Below are 15214 nucleotides of genomic sequence, written 5' to 3' on the forward strand. Positions count from 1 at the left end.
AATGTGGACAAGCTCACGTTCATTATAATGAACCAGGCATGGATCCCAGAGGACTTGTCCGTACCTTGTGCAAAATAGACACCGGGCCGGCCTTACCCAGCCATTTTTCTGATCTTTCTAGGGTTGCCATCTCATCCCTTTAAAAGCAAAAACATATTAATTACACAGGTTCTCTGGCTGATTAAGGTACTGGTAATTAAACTCACTTGGTGCCTTATCGACATTAAATTAGCCCCCAGAACCTGTGTAATTACTCTGTGTTCAGGTTTAAAGGGAGGTAACAACCCTAGATCTTTCTCACTCTTTTGGGGTTTACCCTAATTTAAAAAATAAATCAATTAAAAACCAAAACCTGCTGTGTTGGCTACCTCCTCCTCCTCCACCGCCGTTCGCACCTACACTGCCACATCCACCTCAACCTCCTACTACATATGGACCTTGTCCTCCTAGGTCAAAATTATTTTATTTTTTATTTTTATTTATTTTATGTTATTTTAAGTTATTTCCCTATCTACATTTATTTCCAGAGTACTTGCCATGCTCTTCCCGACATTTTGCTGCCATTTGCAGCCCTCCAGCCCTTTCCCTTAGTTTTTTAGAGACATTTTTGTAGTCAAAAGTCCGGGTCCCCATTGACTTCAATGGGGTTCGGGTTCGGGTCAAAGTTCGGGTCGGGTTCGGTCCCGAACCCAAACTTTTTTTTCAAAGTCCGGGTTCGGGTCCAAACCCGAACATCCAGCTGTCCGCTCAACTCTAGTTACGAGCACCTGTGCACTCCTAATGCTGTGTTTCCTACAGCCTAATATATCCAGAATCCCAGCATTTCAAAGGACTCGTTCATTTCTTGTGTGCATCCAGTATGTTCAGTACAGTACATGCTGATCAGCAAATGTGTTTTTTTCCTAAGTGCTTCAACTAGCTACAGTATTTTTTGATAACACCCATGCACTCCTTGTGCATATTCTACTTACATAGTTACATAGTAACTTCTGAGATCTTACACATCCTTACATGCAACATGTTTTATGTGACCCCATATGATTCTACGCACCTCTACTCCTTCCCAGTGTCCCTTTAAGGTTGGGCCACAAAAAGATATAGACTCCAGAGACAGAGACATAATGTTGCCCAGTACAAAGCCCTGGTAAGACCTCATCTGGAATCTGCGATTCAGTTTTGGGCACCAGTTCACATAAGGGATATCAGAGAACTGGAGAAAGTGCAGAGAAAACCAAACTGATAAGAGTCATGAAGAGCTCAGCTTTGAGGAAAGACTAGCTGACTACAGTAGCTTTGAGGAAAGACTTCACTTTACATGGGAATACACATTCCCATGTAAAGTGAAAAAATAGCTAACAAATGTTAACAAAGGGGTAATTTATTTTATTTTTTTATTTTTTCTCTGGATTGAGTGTGATTGAATGAAAAATAAGGATATATTAAGGAGGTCCTGGGAAATTGATAGGGAATAGAATGAAGGCAAAGGATAGAGAAAATAGACTGCATGGTCCCATGTCAATTAAACAATAAAATGTATAGATATAAAGTATATGATTGTATTTGTACTGTGTAAATTGTTTATAAAACGAATAAAAAGATATATAAACACAAAGGGGTTATTTTTCTAAATACAAATAGGCTTTTCACTTTGCAAGGGAATTTTCTCCTGAGCTTGGTGAGTTGAAGCTCTGCTGACTTACATCATCCAATCATGTGCAATTTATTTTCCCTACATATCATAGGTTATTCTTTGAAAAGTGAATTTCACAACATTTACTGAGGTCTGACGATTTGCTTGCAAAGTTCTTGTGCAGAAAAATTAAAAGCCTATTTGTGTTAAGTAAATCAACCTCAAAGAGTGCATGTGTTCTACATAGTGAGCAGTCAAGTATTTTCATACAACGTCAAAAAAATTACAAAGTGAAGAAAATACATTTATTAGGAATATTATCATAATGCATGCCAATGTATGTGTTGACACAAGACATACATATCTTCTTAGAGGAAGTAAATATACTATTTATGACGTTACAATATATAGTACAAAATTACAAAATATGGTACATTTGGTTTTCTAGTGATACATTTATATTTCAAAGTAACATTTTAGATTTGATATGTATACAAGAGAATATGTTACATGAAAGATAATGTAATAAAAGCAGTTTATTAAGTGACTTAAATATAGCTTAACATTTCTGAGCCACAAAAGCATATTTTTTAAGAACAATTAAGGGACAGGTACTTTAAACAGAAAGTAGTTAAAAATATTGTTATGATAGTTATGTTGGTTAAGAAACTAAAAAAAGTCAAATTTGTATTATGTTTATTGTGCAGTAAACCATAGTATCCAATAAGAAATCTTCTTTCTTCAACTACAATAAATTATTAAATGAAACTGGATGTTAGGTGTTTGTAGGATTTCCCTGGAGTAAAATAGTCACACTATGAAAAATGTTTCTGAGGCCTTGTACACACGACCAGACATGTCTGCTGGGAGGTTTTGGTCTGATGTGTGTACACACCATCAGACCAAAATCCCCACGGACAGAGAACGCGGTGACGTAGAAGACACCGACGCTCTCTGACACGGAAGATCAATGCTTCCATGCATGCGTCGAATCAATTTGACGCATGCGCGGGATTTCGGGCCGCTGGTTATAAGTCATAACCAGTGGACATGTCCGATGAGTTGTACTAACCATCGGACATGTCCGACGGACATGGTTCCAGCAGGCAAGTTTCTTAGCATGCTGAGAAACTTTTGTCTGCTGGAAACCTGTCCGCTAGGCCGTACACACGGTCGGACATGTCCGCGGAAACTGGTCCGCGGACCAGTTTCAGCGGACATGTTCGGTCGTGTGTACAAGGCCTAAGGCAAATGTTACAGGAGTGCTGTAATCTGATATCTATTTTGGGGTTTCTGTGTTAAATTGTGTGAGAGCCTCTTTGTCTTTTTGGTCACGAATGCTGCATTAACTAGACTGAGGTATAAATTAAGTGGCTGCATCGGTTTTAATGAAATACATATATTTTATACATTCTGCAGGTTTCCTATTCCTGCTCTGTTACCATAATATTAGTGTAAAAGTTCTGATAGCACAAATACGGTTCAATATTGAAATACTCAATAAAGGAAGGACCGCCTTGGAACTGTGGCACCAAAAAGGATGACAATGTATCTAAATGTAAGGTCCCTGACCACTTTGTGGTCTTTCTGCTTCAAGTGAGAAATTCATCACTCCATTGAACAATCATCATATAATAATCACCTATTCGATTAAATATTTCTCTGCCCTGATTAATATTGATTGGCAATGCTTGGATGACACAGATGACCACACATTTATATATTCGAATCAACTACACAATTGGTGATGTTATTATGACCAATTTGTTCACCTGTCTTTGAGGCCAAGTAGCTGATTACCGATTTATGACTTACTTCAGTAATAGTAGAAAAATACAGAAGAAAGCAACTACCTTACAATTGATGTTTTCTATGTTTTCAACATATTTTTATGTCAACAAAGTATAGATAGATATGACATGAGAGCGGGGGTTATTTTTTACGAAAGGAAAATCCACTTTGCACTACAAGTGCAAAGTGCACTTGAAATTGCACCGAAAGTGCACTTGGAAGCACAGTCGCTGTAAAGGGGGAAGGGGGAGGGGAAGATCTTAAATGAGGGGAAGGTCTGCTGATTTTATCATCCAATTATGTGCAAGCTAAAATGCTGTTATTTATTTTCCTTGCATGTCCCCCTCGAAACTACAGTGACTGTACTTCCAAGTGCACTTTGCACTTGTAGTTTGCACTTGTAGTGCAAAGTGGATTTGCCTTTCGTAAATAACCCCCATTGTAAAAACACTCACATTTTTCAAGCATAATAACGCATGATGTTTTGCCTGAAGTTTCCCTTACTATTCAATGAATGTTTTTTTTTTAGAAAAGTATTTGTAACATTAACTTTATCATTAGTCTGTACTTGACTAGCTAATGCAGTTGCTTTTTACATTTTATATTGCATTGGACAATATAAATATTTAAGAAAACTTATGATTTGTCTAGATTTGTGGGAGAGATGTCAAATGAGACATCAGGAATAGAGAACATATTTTCAGAAAAGATGGAGGAAAACTTTGACTGGAAAGTGTCCTTTTTCAGAGGTGAATTAAGGTCTATATCTATGTTAGCAGGAGGCACGTCAACATTTACATCTTCACCTGGTTCCTCTGTTTGCCCAGAGAAAGGTTTTTTCGACTTTGGAGGATTTACTTGTACAGATGGTAAATTTATATCCAAGGTGGAATCATTTTGATAACTTTGCATCTTTGGTGCTGATATTTTAAGGTCATTTTTCATTTGTGGCATGCTAGTATCTATAGTAGGGCCTTCCGTTTGACCTGGGAATGGTTTCTTCCACTTTGGCTCATTAACATTTGTAGATGGGCAATCTACATCTATATCCATACCGTCTAATCCATCATGTGTCAGCTTTGGACCAGAAATATTGACATTTGGAGCTTTTATTTTTGGTGCTCTGATATTAGCAGAGGTTGGTTCCATTGTGAAGTCAGGTACACTTATTTGAGGTGTGGAAATCTTCAAACCTGGTGCTTTTATTCTACTGTTAGGTATTTCAATTCCAGGACCAGATACATTAGCAGAAGGTAATGAGATATTCCCTTCTGTGTTTTCTATTGTTAATTTTGGAGCTTTTGCTTGAACATTTGGTACATTGATTGCACTTTCCAGCTCTGGAACCCGAACTTTCAAATCCGCCTCTGGACTTTTAAATTTTGGAGGTTTTACACTAATACTTGGCAAACTTGCATTCAGCTCTGGGCTTTGCACTTCCATGCTAGCTTTTGGCAATGATGCATCAGGTGCTTTAAGTTTAAAATCAAAGTCCTCTGAACGAGATTTTCCAAAGGTTGGCATTTTAAGTTTTGGCATAGTCATTTTTTTATCTGAAGTCTTAAGACTGACATTGGGTGCACTAACATTCATATTAGGTAATGTAGCACTGCCTTGTACTTTTGGAATATAAGGGACATCCATATTTGCAGAATTAAAGCCTAAATCAACATCTGGTATGTTACCCTTAGGGTGAAATATACGCAAAGATGGAAATTTGAATTTCGACTCTTTGACTTCGACACTTGATGCTCCTATCTTTACATCTTTGTTTCCTAGAGAACTTTGGGGTATTGTAATGTTTGGGTTTTTGACATTTCCACCTGCATTTATATCTGGTTCATTAATACTGACACCTGAAGGATTAAAAGAGGGCATTTTAAATTTGGGTGGATTTATTTTCCACTCAGTTTCTTTCATGTTTAACTGTGGAGCATTTAAATCAACTTTTGGGGAATTCAAAGATCCATCTATTTCTAAATCTGGAGGCTGGACATTTGGACCTGTCACTTGAAAAGATGGCATTTTTAACGTTGATGCTTTAAACTGTACATCTGGATTTTTAACATCAGGGCTAGGTAGATTTACATCCACTTCTGGAGTTTTGAAGGATCCATTAATGTCTATATTTGGAGCTTTAACCTTTGAACCAGGCATTTGGAAGGAAGGCATTTGAAATTCTGGTAATTTAAATTTAGGGGTATTTACATTTATACTTGGGTCTTTAACATTAATTTGAGGAGCATTAATATCCACTTGAGGACCCTTTACAGATGCATCAACATCAGGAATTTGGACCTTTGGAACAGATGTTTGAAAAGAGGGTAGCTGAAATTGAGGCATTTTAAATTTGGGTGCATTTATCTTTGCATCTGGGGCTGGAATATCAAAGTTAGGACCATCAACATTCACTTTTGGGGTTTTTATCTGAGCTTCTGGAACATTAACATTAACTTTAGGTGCCTTTAAATCAAGGTGTGCAGATTTTAAAGACCCATCAACATCTATATCTGGAGTTGCAACCTTTGGGCTAGACATTTGGAAAGATGGAATCGGAAATGAGGGCATTTTAAATTTTGGAACATTTACATTTGCATCTGGACCTTTAACATTCATTTCAGGTGCTTTTATATTTAGTTCTGGAGCATTTAAAGATGCATCAATATCTGGAATTTGGACCTTGGGACCTGACATTTGGAAAGATGTCATCTCAACTGATGGCAGATTTATTTTGGGGGCATTTAGATTTGTGTCCGGACCTTTAAAATTAATTTCAGGTGCATTCATTTCCACTTCTGGACTTTTTAACGATGCATCAATATCCAAATTAGGGGGTTTTACACTTGAGCCTTTCATCTGAAATGAAGGAAAATTAAATGATGGCTTTTTAAACTTTGGGGCACTTAGATCTGTTTCAGGACCTTTTATGTTTATCTGAGGTGCATTGACATCTAATTTTGGAGTAGATAAAGAAGCATCAGCATTTACATTCGGGGCATTAATGTTTGGCCCTGACATCTGGAAAGAGGGCATTTTCATTTTTGTTGTATTCATGTTGAAAATAGGCATTTTAAATTTGGGACCCTTCACATCTGCTTCTGGTAGCTCAATATTGGCTTCTGGACTTGAAATGTCCCCCTTTAGTTTTGGACCTGACATATTCATGCTAGGTGTATTTACATCAAATTTGGGCCCCTTTAAATCGAGTGTTCCAGTTTTAACATGTGGAGCTTTTAGATTTAGCTCAGCATCTGGAAATCCTTTTTTGCTCCCAAAGAAATTAAATGAAGGCATTTTAAACTTTGGCTTTATGTCTGCTTTTGGAACTTCAAGGTTCACATCTTGAGATTTAAGTGTTGGCATTTTTATTCCACCTTTAGGCAGATCAACATTAACATCTGGGCTGTTCAGTTTTGGAATTTTTATATCGGCTTTTGGAAGGTCAACATTGACTTCTGGACCATTCAGTTTTGGAATATTTATATTAGCTTTTGGGAGGTCAACACTGACCTCTGGGCCTTTCAGTTTCGGAGCCTTTAAATCAAATTTAGGTAAATCAAGATTAACATCTGGTCCTTTTAGTTTGGGAGCTTTTATATTAGCCTCTGGGCCTTTTAGTTTTGGAGTATTCAAATCTAATTTTGGTAAATCTGCTGTAGGTAGGTCAACTTTTACTTCTGGACTCTTTAACTTTCCCTTGCTTATGCCTACCTCAGGGAGGTCTATATTTACGTCTGGCGTTTTCAGTTGCGGAATGTTGATACCTGCTTTTGGAAGGTCAACATTCATATTTGGACCCTTGATCTTTGGCATTTGAAGATCAGTTTTAGGAAGATCAATAGTCACATTGGGACCTTTAATCTTTGTAGTTTTGAAGTCAGTTTGAGGTAAGTCAACAGTCACATCTGGACCCATAAATTTTGACATTTGTGTTTTAGTCTTGGGAAAACCAACATTTACATTTGGAATTCTAATGTCAGCAATATTTACATCTGCACCTTCTGGAACATGGATATCAGTTTTAGGAAGATCGATATTCCCATCCACATCTCTCAATTTTGGAATTTGTATTTTAGGATTTGGTAGGTTAACATTCATACCAGAAAAGTCTGTACTTTTTACTCCAATTTTAGGTAAATCTGCATTTATTTCTGGTCCTTTCAGTTGTGGGCTGTTTAAATCTAGATCAGGAAGATCCACATTGACATCTGGACCTCTTACCATTTTGATGCCTGCTTTAGGAAGGTCAATATTCACTTCTGGACCTTTCAGTTTTGGAACTTGTATATCAGCTTTTGGAAGGCCAAAATTTACTGCTGTACTTTGCAGCTTTGGTGAGCTTATATCTGCATCAGGTAACTTAGCACCTTTCACACCAATTTTTGGAAGATCCACATTAAGTTGTGGTCCCTTTAATTTGGGGCCCTCTAGGTCAGATTTGATTGAGCCTATATTAGCTTTTGGTAAATCAACATTTACTTCTGGCCCTTTCAGTTTTAGACCTGTAATGTCTCCTTTTGCACCTTTAAACTTTGGAGCTTGTATGTCTATTTTTGGGAGAGCCATATTGACATCGGGAACCTGAACATTTGGCATATTAGCTTCATATTCTGGAGCCTCTTGAACTGATTTTTTTGAATGAAAAAGGTTAAGTGAAGGTACTTTAAACTTTGGCCCTTTAACATTTGGTTCGGCTACCTCTACCTCAGGGATTTTCACTTTGCCTGATACAGTTGGTGCTGTTAGTTCCACATCTGGAGCCTTTATTTTTCCATCTATTTCTGCTTTAGGAATCTTCACACTGGGGATATTTACATCAACATCAAGATTCTGTTTTTGTGAAATGTTAACTGAAGGTGTTTTTAAACCTATATCTAAATTTGGTGCATTTTTTTGTTTACCTGAAATATTAACAGATGGCATCTGAATTTGTGATCTATCTTCTTTACTTGGGGAACCATTCATACTGATGTGTGGTGTACTGATTTCTCCAAGTATTTCAGGAGTGGGCAGTCCTAAAGATGGAACATCAAACAAATGATCTGATGATGAACTATATGTATTCAATTTGTAGCTTGGTGTTGTGGATTTAAACTGTCCACCAGGTGTGCTTGTCTTGGACAAATCTTGCATAGAAACTGAACCTTTAAGGTATCGACGTATCTTATTGTTGAAAAGATCATCATATGCTGAAGGTTTAATTGCCTATAAAAAAAAAGGTAAAATAGACATTAATTGTTCAGTTAGGCATAACAATTATATGGTACTGAAAAAAGTGGATGACCTTACCACATTTTCTGTTCTCAAAGTGTATGGGCTGGATTGAGGGAGTGAGAAATCACTTTTTGTATGCAGTTGTAGACCAGCTTTGTAAGGTTCTGCAGCTTTCAGGATATTAAGTACTTCTGCCTTGTGTAGATTATCGAAAAAAATGGTTGCTCCAAGAAGCTCATCACCTGGAAAAAGTTACAAACATAAGCAGAGAAACTACACAAATGTCTCTGAGATATCAAAGAGTTACACTCTCTAAAATTCAGTATAGCAAACTGCAAGCTAGTTTGTGTACAATAGCATGCTTGTCTTACTAGAACAGACAGATATCAGTTTAGAAGATGTTAGTAGGATCTAGTCTAATAAAGTGTTTGTAGCTCCACAGCTTCTCAAATAATAATTGTTAATACTATACAGGAGTTAAAATATGATTCAAAACAAAAAGGAAACATAGGGCCCTGCTTGTTAAAGTTTGCAATCTAAAAGGAAGGGTCAATTGATACAAAAGGCAATAACCGTGGGGGATAAGCTGATGGGGAAAAAAAGTTCAGTTGTTAGGTATAGGCAGGATAGGCATGTCTAAAGAGATGAGTTTTCAAGGACCGCCTAAAGGTGGATAGAGTAGGAGATAGGCAGACAGATAGGGTTAAGGAGTTCAAGATGATGTAAGAGACTCTGTAGGAGTCCTGGAGGCGAGCAAGTGAGAAGCTAGAGAGCAGGAGGTTCTCTGAGGAGTGAAGAGAATAGTTTGGCTGATATGGCAGAGCAGCCCAGATAATCCTCTTCTCAGGTCCCTTGCAAGAGCTCCTGGCCTCTCCCTCCTGCCAAGTGCCCCCACAGCAAGCAACTTGCTATGGGGGCACCAGAACAGAGCCACCTCTCTGTGTGTCTATTCAGACACTGGGCCGTGGTTCGGCCCCACACCCTCTCTCTCTTCATTGCCTCATTGACTTTTATTGACAGCAGCTGGAGCCAATGGCAACCCCCTGTGTGTCTTAGCTAATCAGGAGGGAGAGTCCCGAACAGCAAAGTCTCTGCAACATCACTGGATCGAGATGGGGCTCAGGTAAGTATTAGGGGGGCTACTGCATACAGAAGGTTTTTTATCCTAATGCATAGAATGCATTAAGAGAAAACACCTTCTGCCTTTAGAACAACTTTAAGATGAAGCCAGCAAGTCCATGAGGTAAAAAATAAATCTAGTTCTTTTTTTTAATCAATTGTTAAAGGGTTAGTAAAGGAAAAAAATGTTTTCCTTTAACCACTTAAGACCCGGACCAATATGCAGGTTAAGGACCTTGCCCCTTTTTGCGATTCGGCACTGCGTCGCTTTAACTGACAATTGCGCGGTCGTGCAATGTGGCTCCCAAACAAAATTGGCATCCTTTTTTTCCCACAAATAGAGCTTTCTTTTGGTGGTATTTGATCACCTCTGCAGTTTTAATTTTTTGCGCTATAAACAAGAATACAGCGACAATTTGGAAAAAAATTCAATATTTTTTACTTTTTGCTATAATAAATATCCCCAAAAAAGATATAAAAAAAATTTTTTTTCCTCAGTTTAGGCCGATACGTATTCTTCTACCTATTTTTGGTAAAAAAAAAATCGCAATAAGCGTTTAACGATTGGTTTGCGCAAAATTTATAGCGTTTACAAAATAGGGGATAGTTTTATGGCATTTTTATTAATAATTCGTTTTTTACTACTAATGAAGGCGATCAGCGATTTTTTTTCGTGACTGCAACATTATGGCGGACACATTGGACAATTTTGACACATTTTTGGGACCATTGTCATTTTCACAGCAAAAAGTACTATAAAAATGCATTGATTACTGTGAAAATGACAATTGCAGTTTAGGAGTTAACCACAAGGGGGCGCTGTAGGGGTTACGTGTGACCTCATATGTGTTTCTTACTGTAGGGGGGTGGGGCTGGACGTGTGATGTCATTAATCGTCTTTCCCTATATCACCCATGGACTACTACCATTCCAAAAATAGACTTTACTAGAAAAAAAGGACAAACTAAGCAATGCTCAATTGAGTAAAACTAACATCTGCTATATCACTACGGGTGTTGTGGAAATTTCATGAAGATGTATTTAATATGTATTGTCATAGTGTCACCCATTGTTGGTTCTCCCGCAGCCCGCTCTAAAGAGCTGACTGGGGCGGACTGAGACTGGTTGAGATACACTTCCTAATTTGGAGAAGGGTGTTTGTGGAGTGGGAGGGTCGGCCGGCGAAAGGGCCCCTGTGTCATGTACAGATATTCGCCTGTGAGATGCGTCCACTCTGCGCATTGTCGGTTTAGCGGATGTGCACTCTTGTCATCTCTCGTTGCCTGATCAACACTGTTTTGTGATGTGAGTGTACACCTGCAGATAAGCTCCCCTCATCAGGAACTGTGTTCATTGGTTATTGTATTATTATTGTATCGTATTGTTATTGAATTATTACTGTATCGTTATTGTATCATGCTGTTGTTGTATTATGTTGTATTCATGTATTGTATGTATCCCTGTCGGAAGGGTTATCATATATTGTCCCATCCATATATGGGCATTTGCTGTGTGGAGCCACCATGCTGTGTCCTGGCTTCCCATGGAGAAGGTCACATGCTGTGACATCACTTCCTATGGTCACATGCTGTGATCTCCTCCAATCAGCTGTGGTCTGTGAAGGCTTTTGTTCTAATAAAAGGACTCTGTGTGGGCGTCGGCAGGCAGTCTTGTGATGATGCTGAGATGAGAACAAGCTGGTGTTAATGGTTTGTTATTGAATGAATGGAAGGGGGTGAATGGTGAGTGAACCTTTTAGCTTAAAGATGGATTATTTCATAAAGATGAAGTGTGTGCTACTGCTTACTAGCACTGGCAGAATGGTGGTGTGCTCTGCATACCACCAAAAACTGCCACGTCACAAGTTACTGTCAATCACTACCACCAACGCTGCCTTTTACTAATGATAATTGAGCCAGAGATGTAGTTTGCATTGATGGAATGGTTTTAACCACTTCCATACCAGGCACTTACACACCTTCCCGCCCATGCCAATTTTCAGTTTTCAGCACTGTCGCACTTTGAATGGCAATTGCGCGGTCATGCTACACTGTACCCAAACACAATTGGTATCCTTTTTTCCCCACAAATAGAACTTTCTTTTGGTGGTATTTGATCACCTCTGCGATTTTTTTTTTTGCGCAACAACTAAAAAAAGACAGAAAATTTGGAAAAAAAATTAAGTTTTTATTTTTTTCTGTAAATTTTTTTGTAAATAAGTACGTTTTCTCTTTCAATTATGGGCACTGATATGGCGGCACTGATGGGCACTGATGAGATTGCACTGATGGACATCGATGAGGTAGTACTGATAGGCACAGATGAGGTGGCACTGATGGGCACTGATTGGCAGCGCTGGTATGCGGCACTCATGGGCACTCATAGGCGGCACTGATGGGCACTCACCGGCAGCACTGATGGGCACTCATAGGCGGCACTGGGCACTCATAGGCAGCACAGATGGGCACTCATGGGCGGCACTAATGGGTACTTATGGGTGGCACAGATAGGTGGGCATTGGGCACTGATGGACACTGTGGGGTGGCACTGATGGACACTGTGGGGTGGCACTGATGGATCCATGTTGCCAGTCAGTGCCCATTTGTGGGCACTGATTGGCATCTTTTTTTTTTTTTACTGCCCTTTTTTTTACTGACTTTTTTATTGCCCTTTTTTTTTGCCCTTCCCTGGTGGTCCAGTGTGGGCTTCCCTGGTGGTCCAGTGTGGTGATCTGAGGGGGGGGGCTGCGCTGATAAACAATCAGCGCAAACCCCCCCTGTCAGGAGAGCCGCTGATCGTCTCTCCTCTACTCGCATCTGTCAGACGCGAGTGAGGAAGAGCCATCAACGGCTCTTCCTGTTTACATCGTGATCAGCCGTGATTGGACACGGCTGATCACGTGGTAAAGAGCCTCCGCCGGAGGCTCTTTACCGAGATCGGAGATGCAGGGTGTGAGACTGACACCCCGCATCACCGATCGCCACGCTGCATGCCCCCACGGGCGCGTGCGGGCATGAAATCCTGCAGGACGTCATTACACGTCCAGTCAGGATTTCAGAACCACTTTCCGGACGTCAATCTGTTATTGACCGGGCAGTAAGTGGTTAAAGGAGTTTTAAAGGTGTGTGTTTTTTCATCTTAATGCAGCCTATGCATTAAGGTGAAAAAACACCTGGCTGTCACGGGCCCCCCGTTTTACTTACCTGAGCCTGTTCACCTGCTCTGCGCGTCCTCTTCTCCATGGAGTCTCGGACTTGGTTGGATAGATTGATAGCAGCGCAGCCATTGGCTCCCGCTGCTGCCAATCAAATCCAATGATGTGGCCGCTGGGGGGCGGGACGAGTCATACACTCAATGTCTATGGACGCTGACTGTATCACATCGGAGCGTGCCAGCAAAGTAACCCCCTCGGGAGAGGGGGTTAGCTATTGTGGGAAGGAGCAAAAAAAGACGCCAAGGGACCCCAGAACAGCAGGATGGGGGCCACTCTGTGCAAACGGACTGCACAGTGGAGTTAAGTATAACTCGTTATTTAAAAAACAAAACAAAAGGAACCTTTACAACCCCTTTAATAGTTTTAATCATCATTGTATTACTGGTTCCATACAATGTCCTCTGTATACCTTCTTTAAGTCCCATATTGTTGACAATAGGGTCATCTTGATTAATCCCAGCAATGACAACATTCCCATTGTCATCATCCAACATTAACATATCAGAGATGCTTCCAGGTCGGCCAGTGAGGATCACCTTATTATTGCTTTCCATTTGATAACTCTGAAAAACAAACAAACTTCAGTGATAGCATTTTCAATATATTAGTATAAAAAAAATACTGTGATTAGACAAAAATATTATAATCATTACCACAAACTGTTTTCTTCAACATTTTATTTATTTGTCTGGGTGTTATAGGAAATTATAAGAAATTTTAAGTGCCCCCCCCTATGACATTCTGTGGCATGTTTGGAAATTTTAACAAGGTGGTTATGAATCTTTTATTATGTAAGTTCATTTTAATAAACGAATTACCTTAAAGTGTTTTTACACTATTGGAGGCTCTGTCTTAATTTCTATCCCAACATGTGGAGAGTCTCTTTATTAATCTGGATGGAGATTGGCGTGTACAAGCAGCTCTTCAATAACATCTAATAAGGCAATATTTGCCAGACACAAGAGTTATTGGTAACAGTATCTGGTGAGCTTTATTGTTAAGGGAGTGGAATTGGTATACGTCAGTTTGGTGAAGGCTTTTGTTTCACTATCTTTTTATCACTTTAAGTTGGACTGTATTACCATATTGATTTGCATATGTTGGAGCATATATCAATATTTTATAGATTTTTTGGATATGCCATATGGTTACTTATCATGATGTATGGGTGTTTTATGTTGATCATTTTACAATGCAAATTTTTACGATATTTGTAGATTAATTTAGTGTGCTACTGTGGACTTATTTGTCTCTCTCTCTTGATTTTTTACATTGACATGTGTTTCACCTCATTTGCATATGTACTGTATATACAAAACTTTGTGTCTCCTTTATTCTGTGTAATGTTCTATTGGTGGAGTGACCTTGCTATGTGATAGAAAAATCGGCTACCCGTAAAATTACTGGTCATAGTATAAAATTAATAAATCTATATAATGTAAAAATAGATATATTTAGTGCTCTATTTCAGTGAAAGTTCTTCTCCGTGATACCAATTAAATTTATGCCAATCTTCAAAAAAAATGCCAAATCAAACTAAAACAACTGTTCAACAAACTATTATCAATATTAAAAGTGCATATGCCAAACATAGAATAAATAAAGTGCAAATACTACTATGTGCATAGTGAAGAAAAGTATACCGCTCTATAAAACAATAAATCCCGTTGCTTCCGTCCCAACAAACCAAGAGGGTGCTGGCTGTGCTCAATTAGCATGGGATGAAAGAAAAATCCTGGATCGCCGCACTCCTCAAAAAACGATGTCTTTATTCAAATCATGAAAAAACAACAAAAATTCATATGGAAAAAACAGCCAAAATTCATGCAGTCAAACAAGTGGACTAGGAAAAAAGAGCTGACATGTTTCGCATCATGTGATGCTTACTCGTAGCTTACTACTATGTGCATATCAGTTCATTCAGTCCATCGTAGTACAGGGCGTTAGGAGGGTGAAGTACAGGGCGTTAGGAGGGTGTTAGGAGGGTGCAGTACAGGGCATTAGGAGGGCACAGTACAGGGCAATAGGAGGGCGCAGTAAAGGGCGATAGGAGGGCGCAGTACAGGGCGATAAGATGGTGTTAGGATGGTGCAGTACAGGGCATTAGGAGGGCGTTAGGAGAGTGTTAGGAGGGCACAGTACAGGGCGTTAGGAGGGTGTTAGGATGGCACAGTATATGGCATAAGGAGGGCGTTAGGAGGGCACAGTACAGATCGTTAGGAGGGCACAGTACATGGCGATAGGAG

At 39.3% G+C, this 15214-nt stretch overlaps 1 protein-coding gene across 1 annotated transcript in view; it reads right to left on the reverse strand.

The window, feature by feature from the left end:
- Positions 1–3908: 3908 nt before the first annotated feature.
- LOC120937493 (neuroblast differentiation-associated protein AHNAK-like) overlaps positions 3909–15214 on the reverse strand; it is a 58301-nt gene continuing 46995 nt past the window's right edge. The window contains exons 3-5 of the mRNA XM_040350760.1: positions 13378–13531; positions 8711–8877; positions 3909–8626 (exon numbers count right to left, since the gene is read on the reverse strand). Of these exons, the coding sequence (XP_040206694.1) occupies positions 4058–8626; positions 8711–8877; positions 13378–13531 (4890 nt within the window). The 3' untranslated portion in view covers positions 3909–4057. The remainder of the gene's footprint in view (positions 8627–8710; positions 8878–13377; positions 13532–15214) is intronic.

This window comes from Rana temporaria, chromosome 4 (genome assembly GCF_905171775.1).
Source record: "Rana temporaria chromosome 4, aRanTem1.1, whole genome shotgun sequence".
Lineage (NCBI taxonomy): Eukaryota > Metazoa > Chordata > Amphibia > Anura > Ranidae > Rana > Rana temporaria.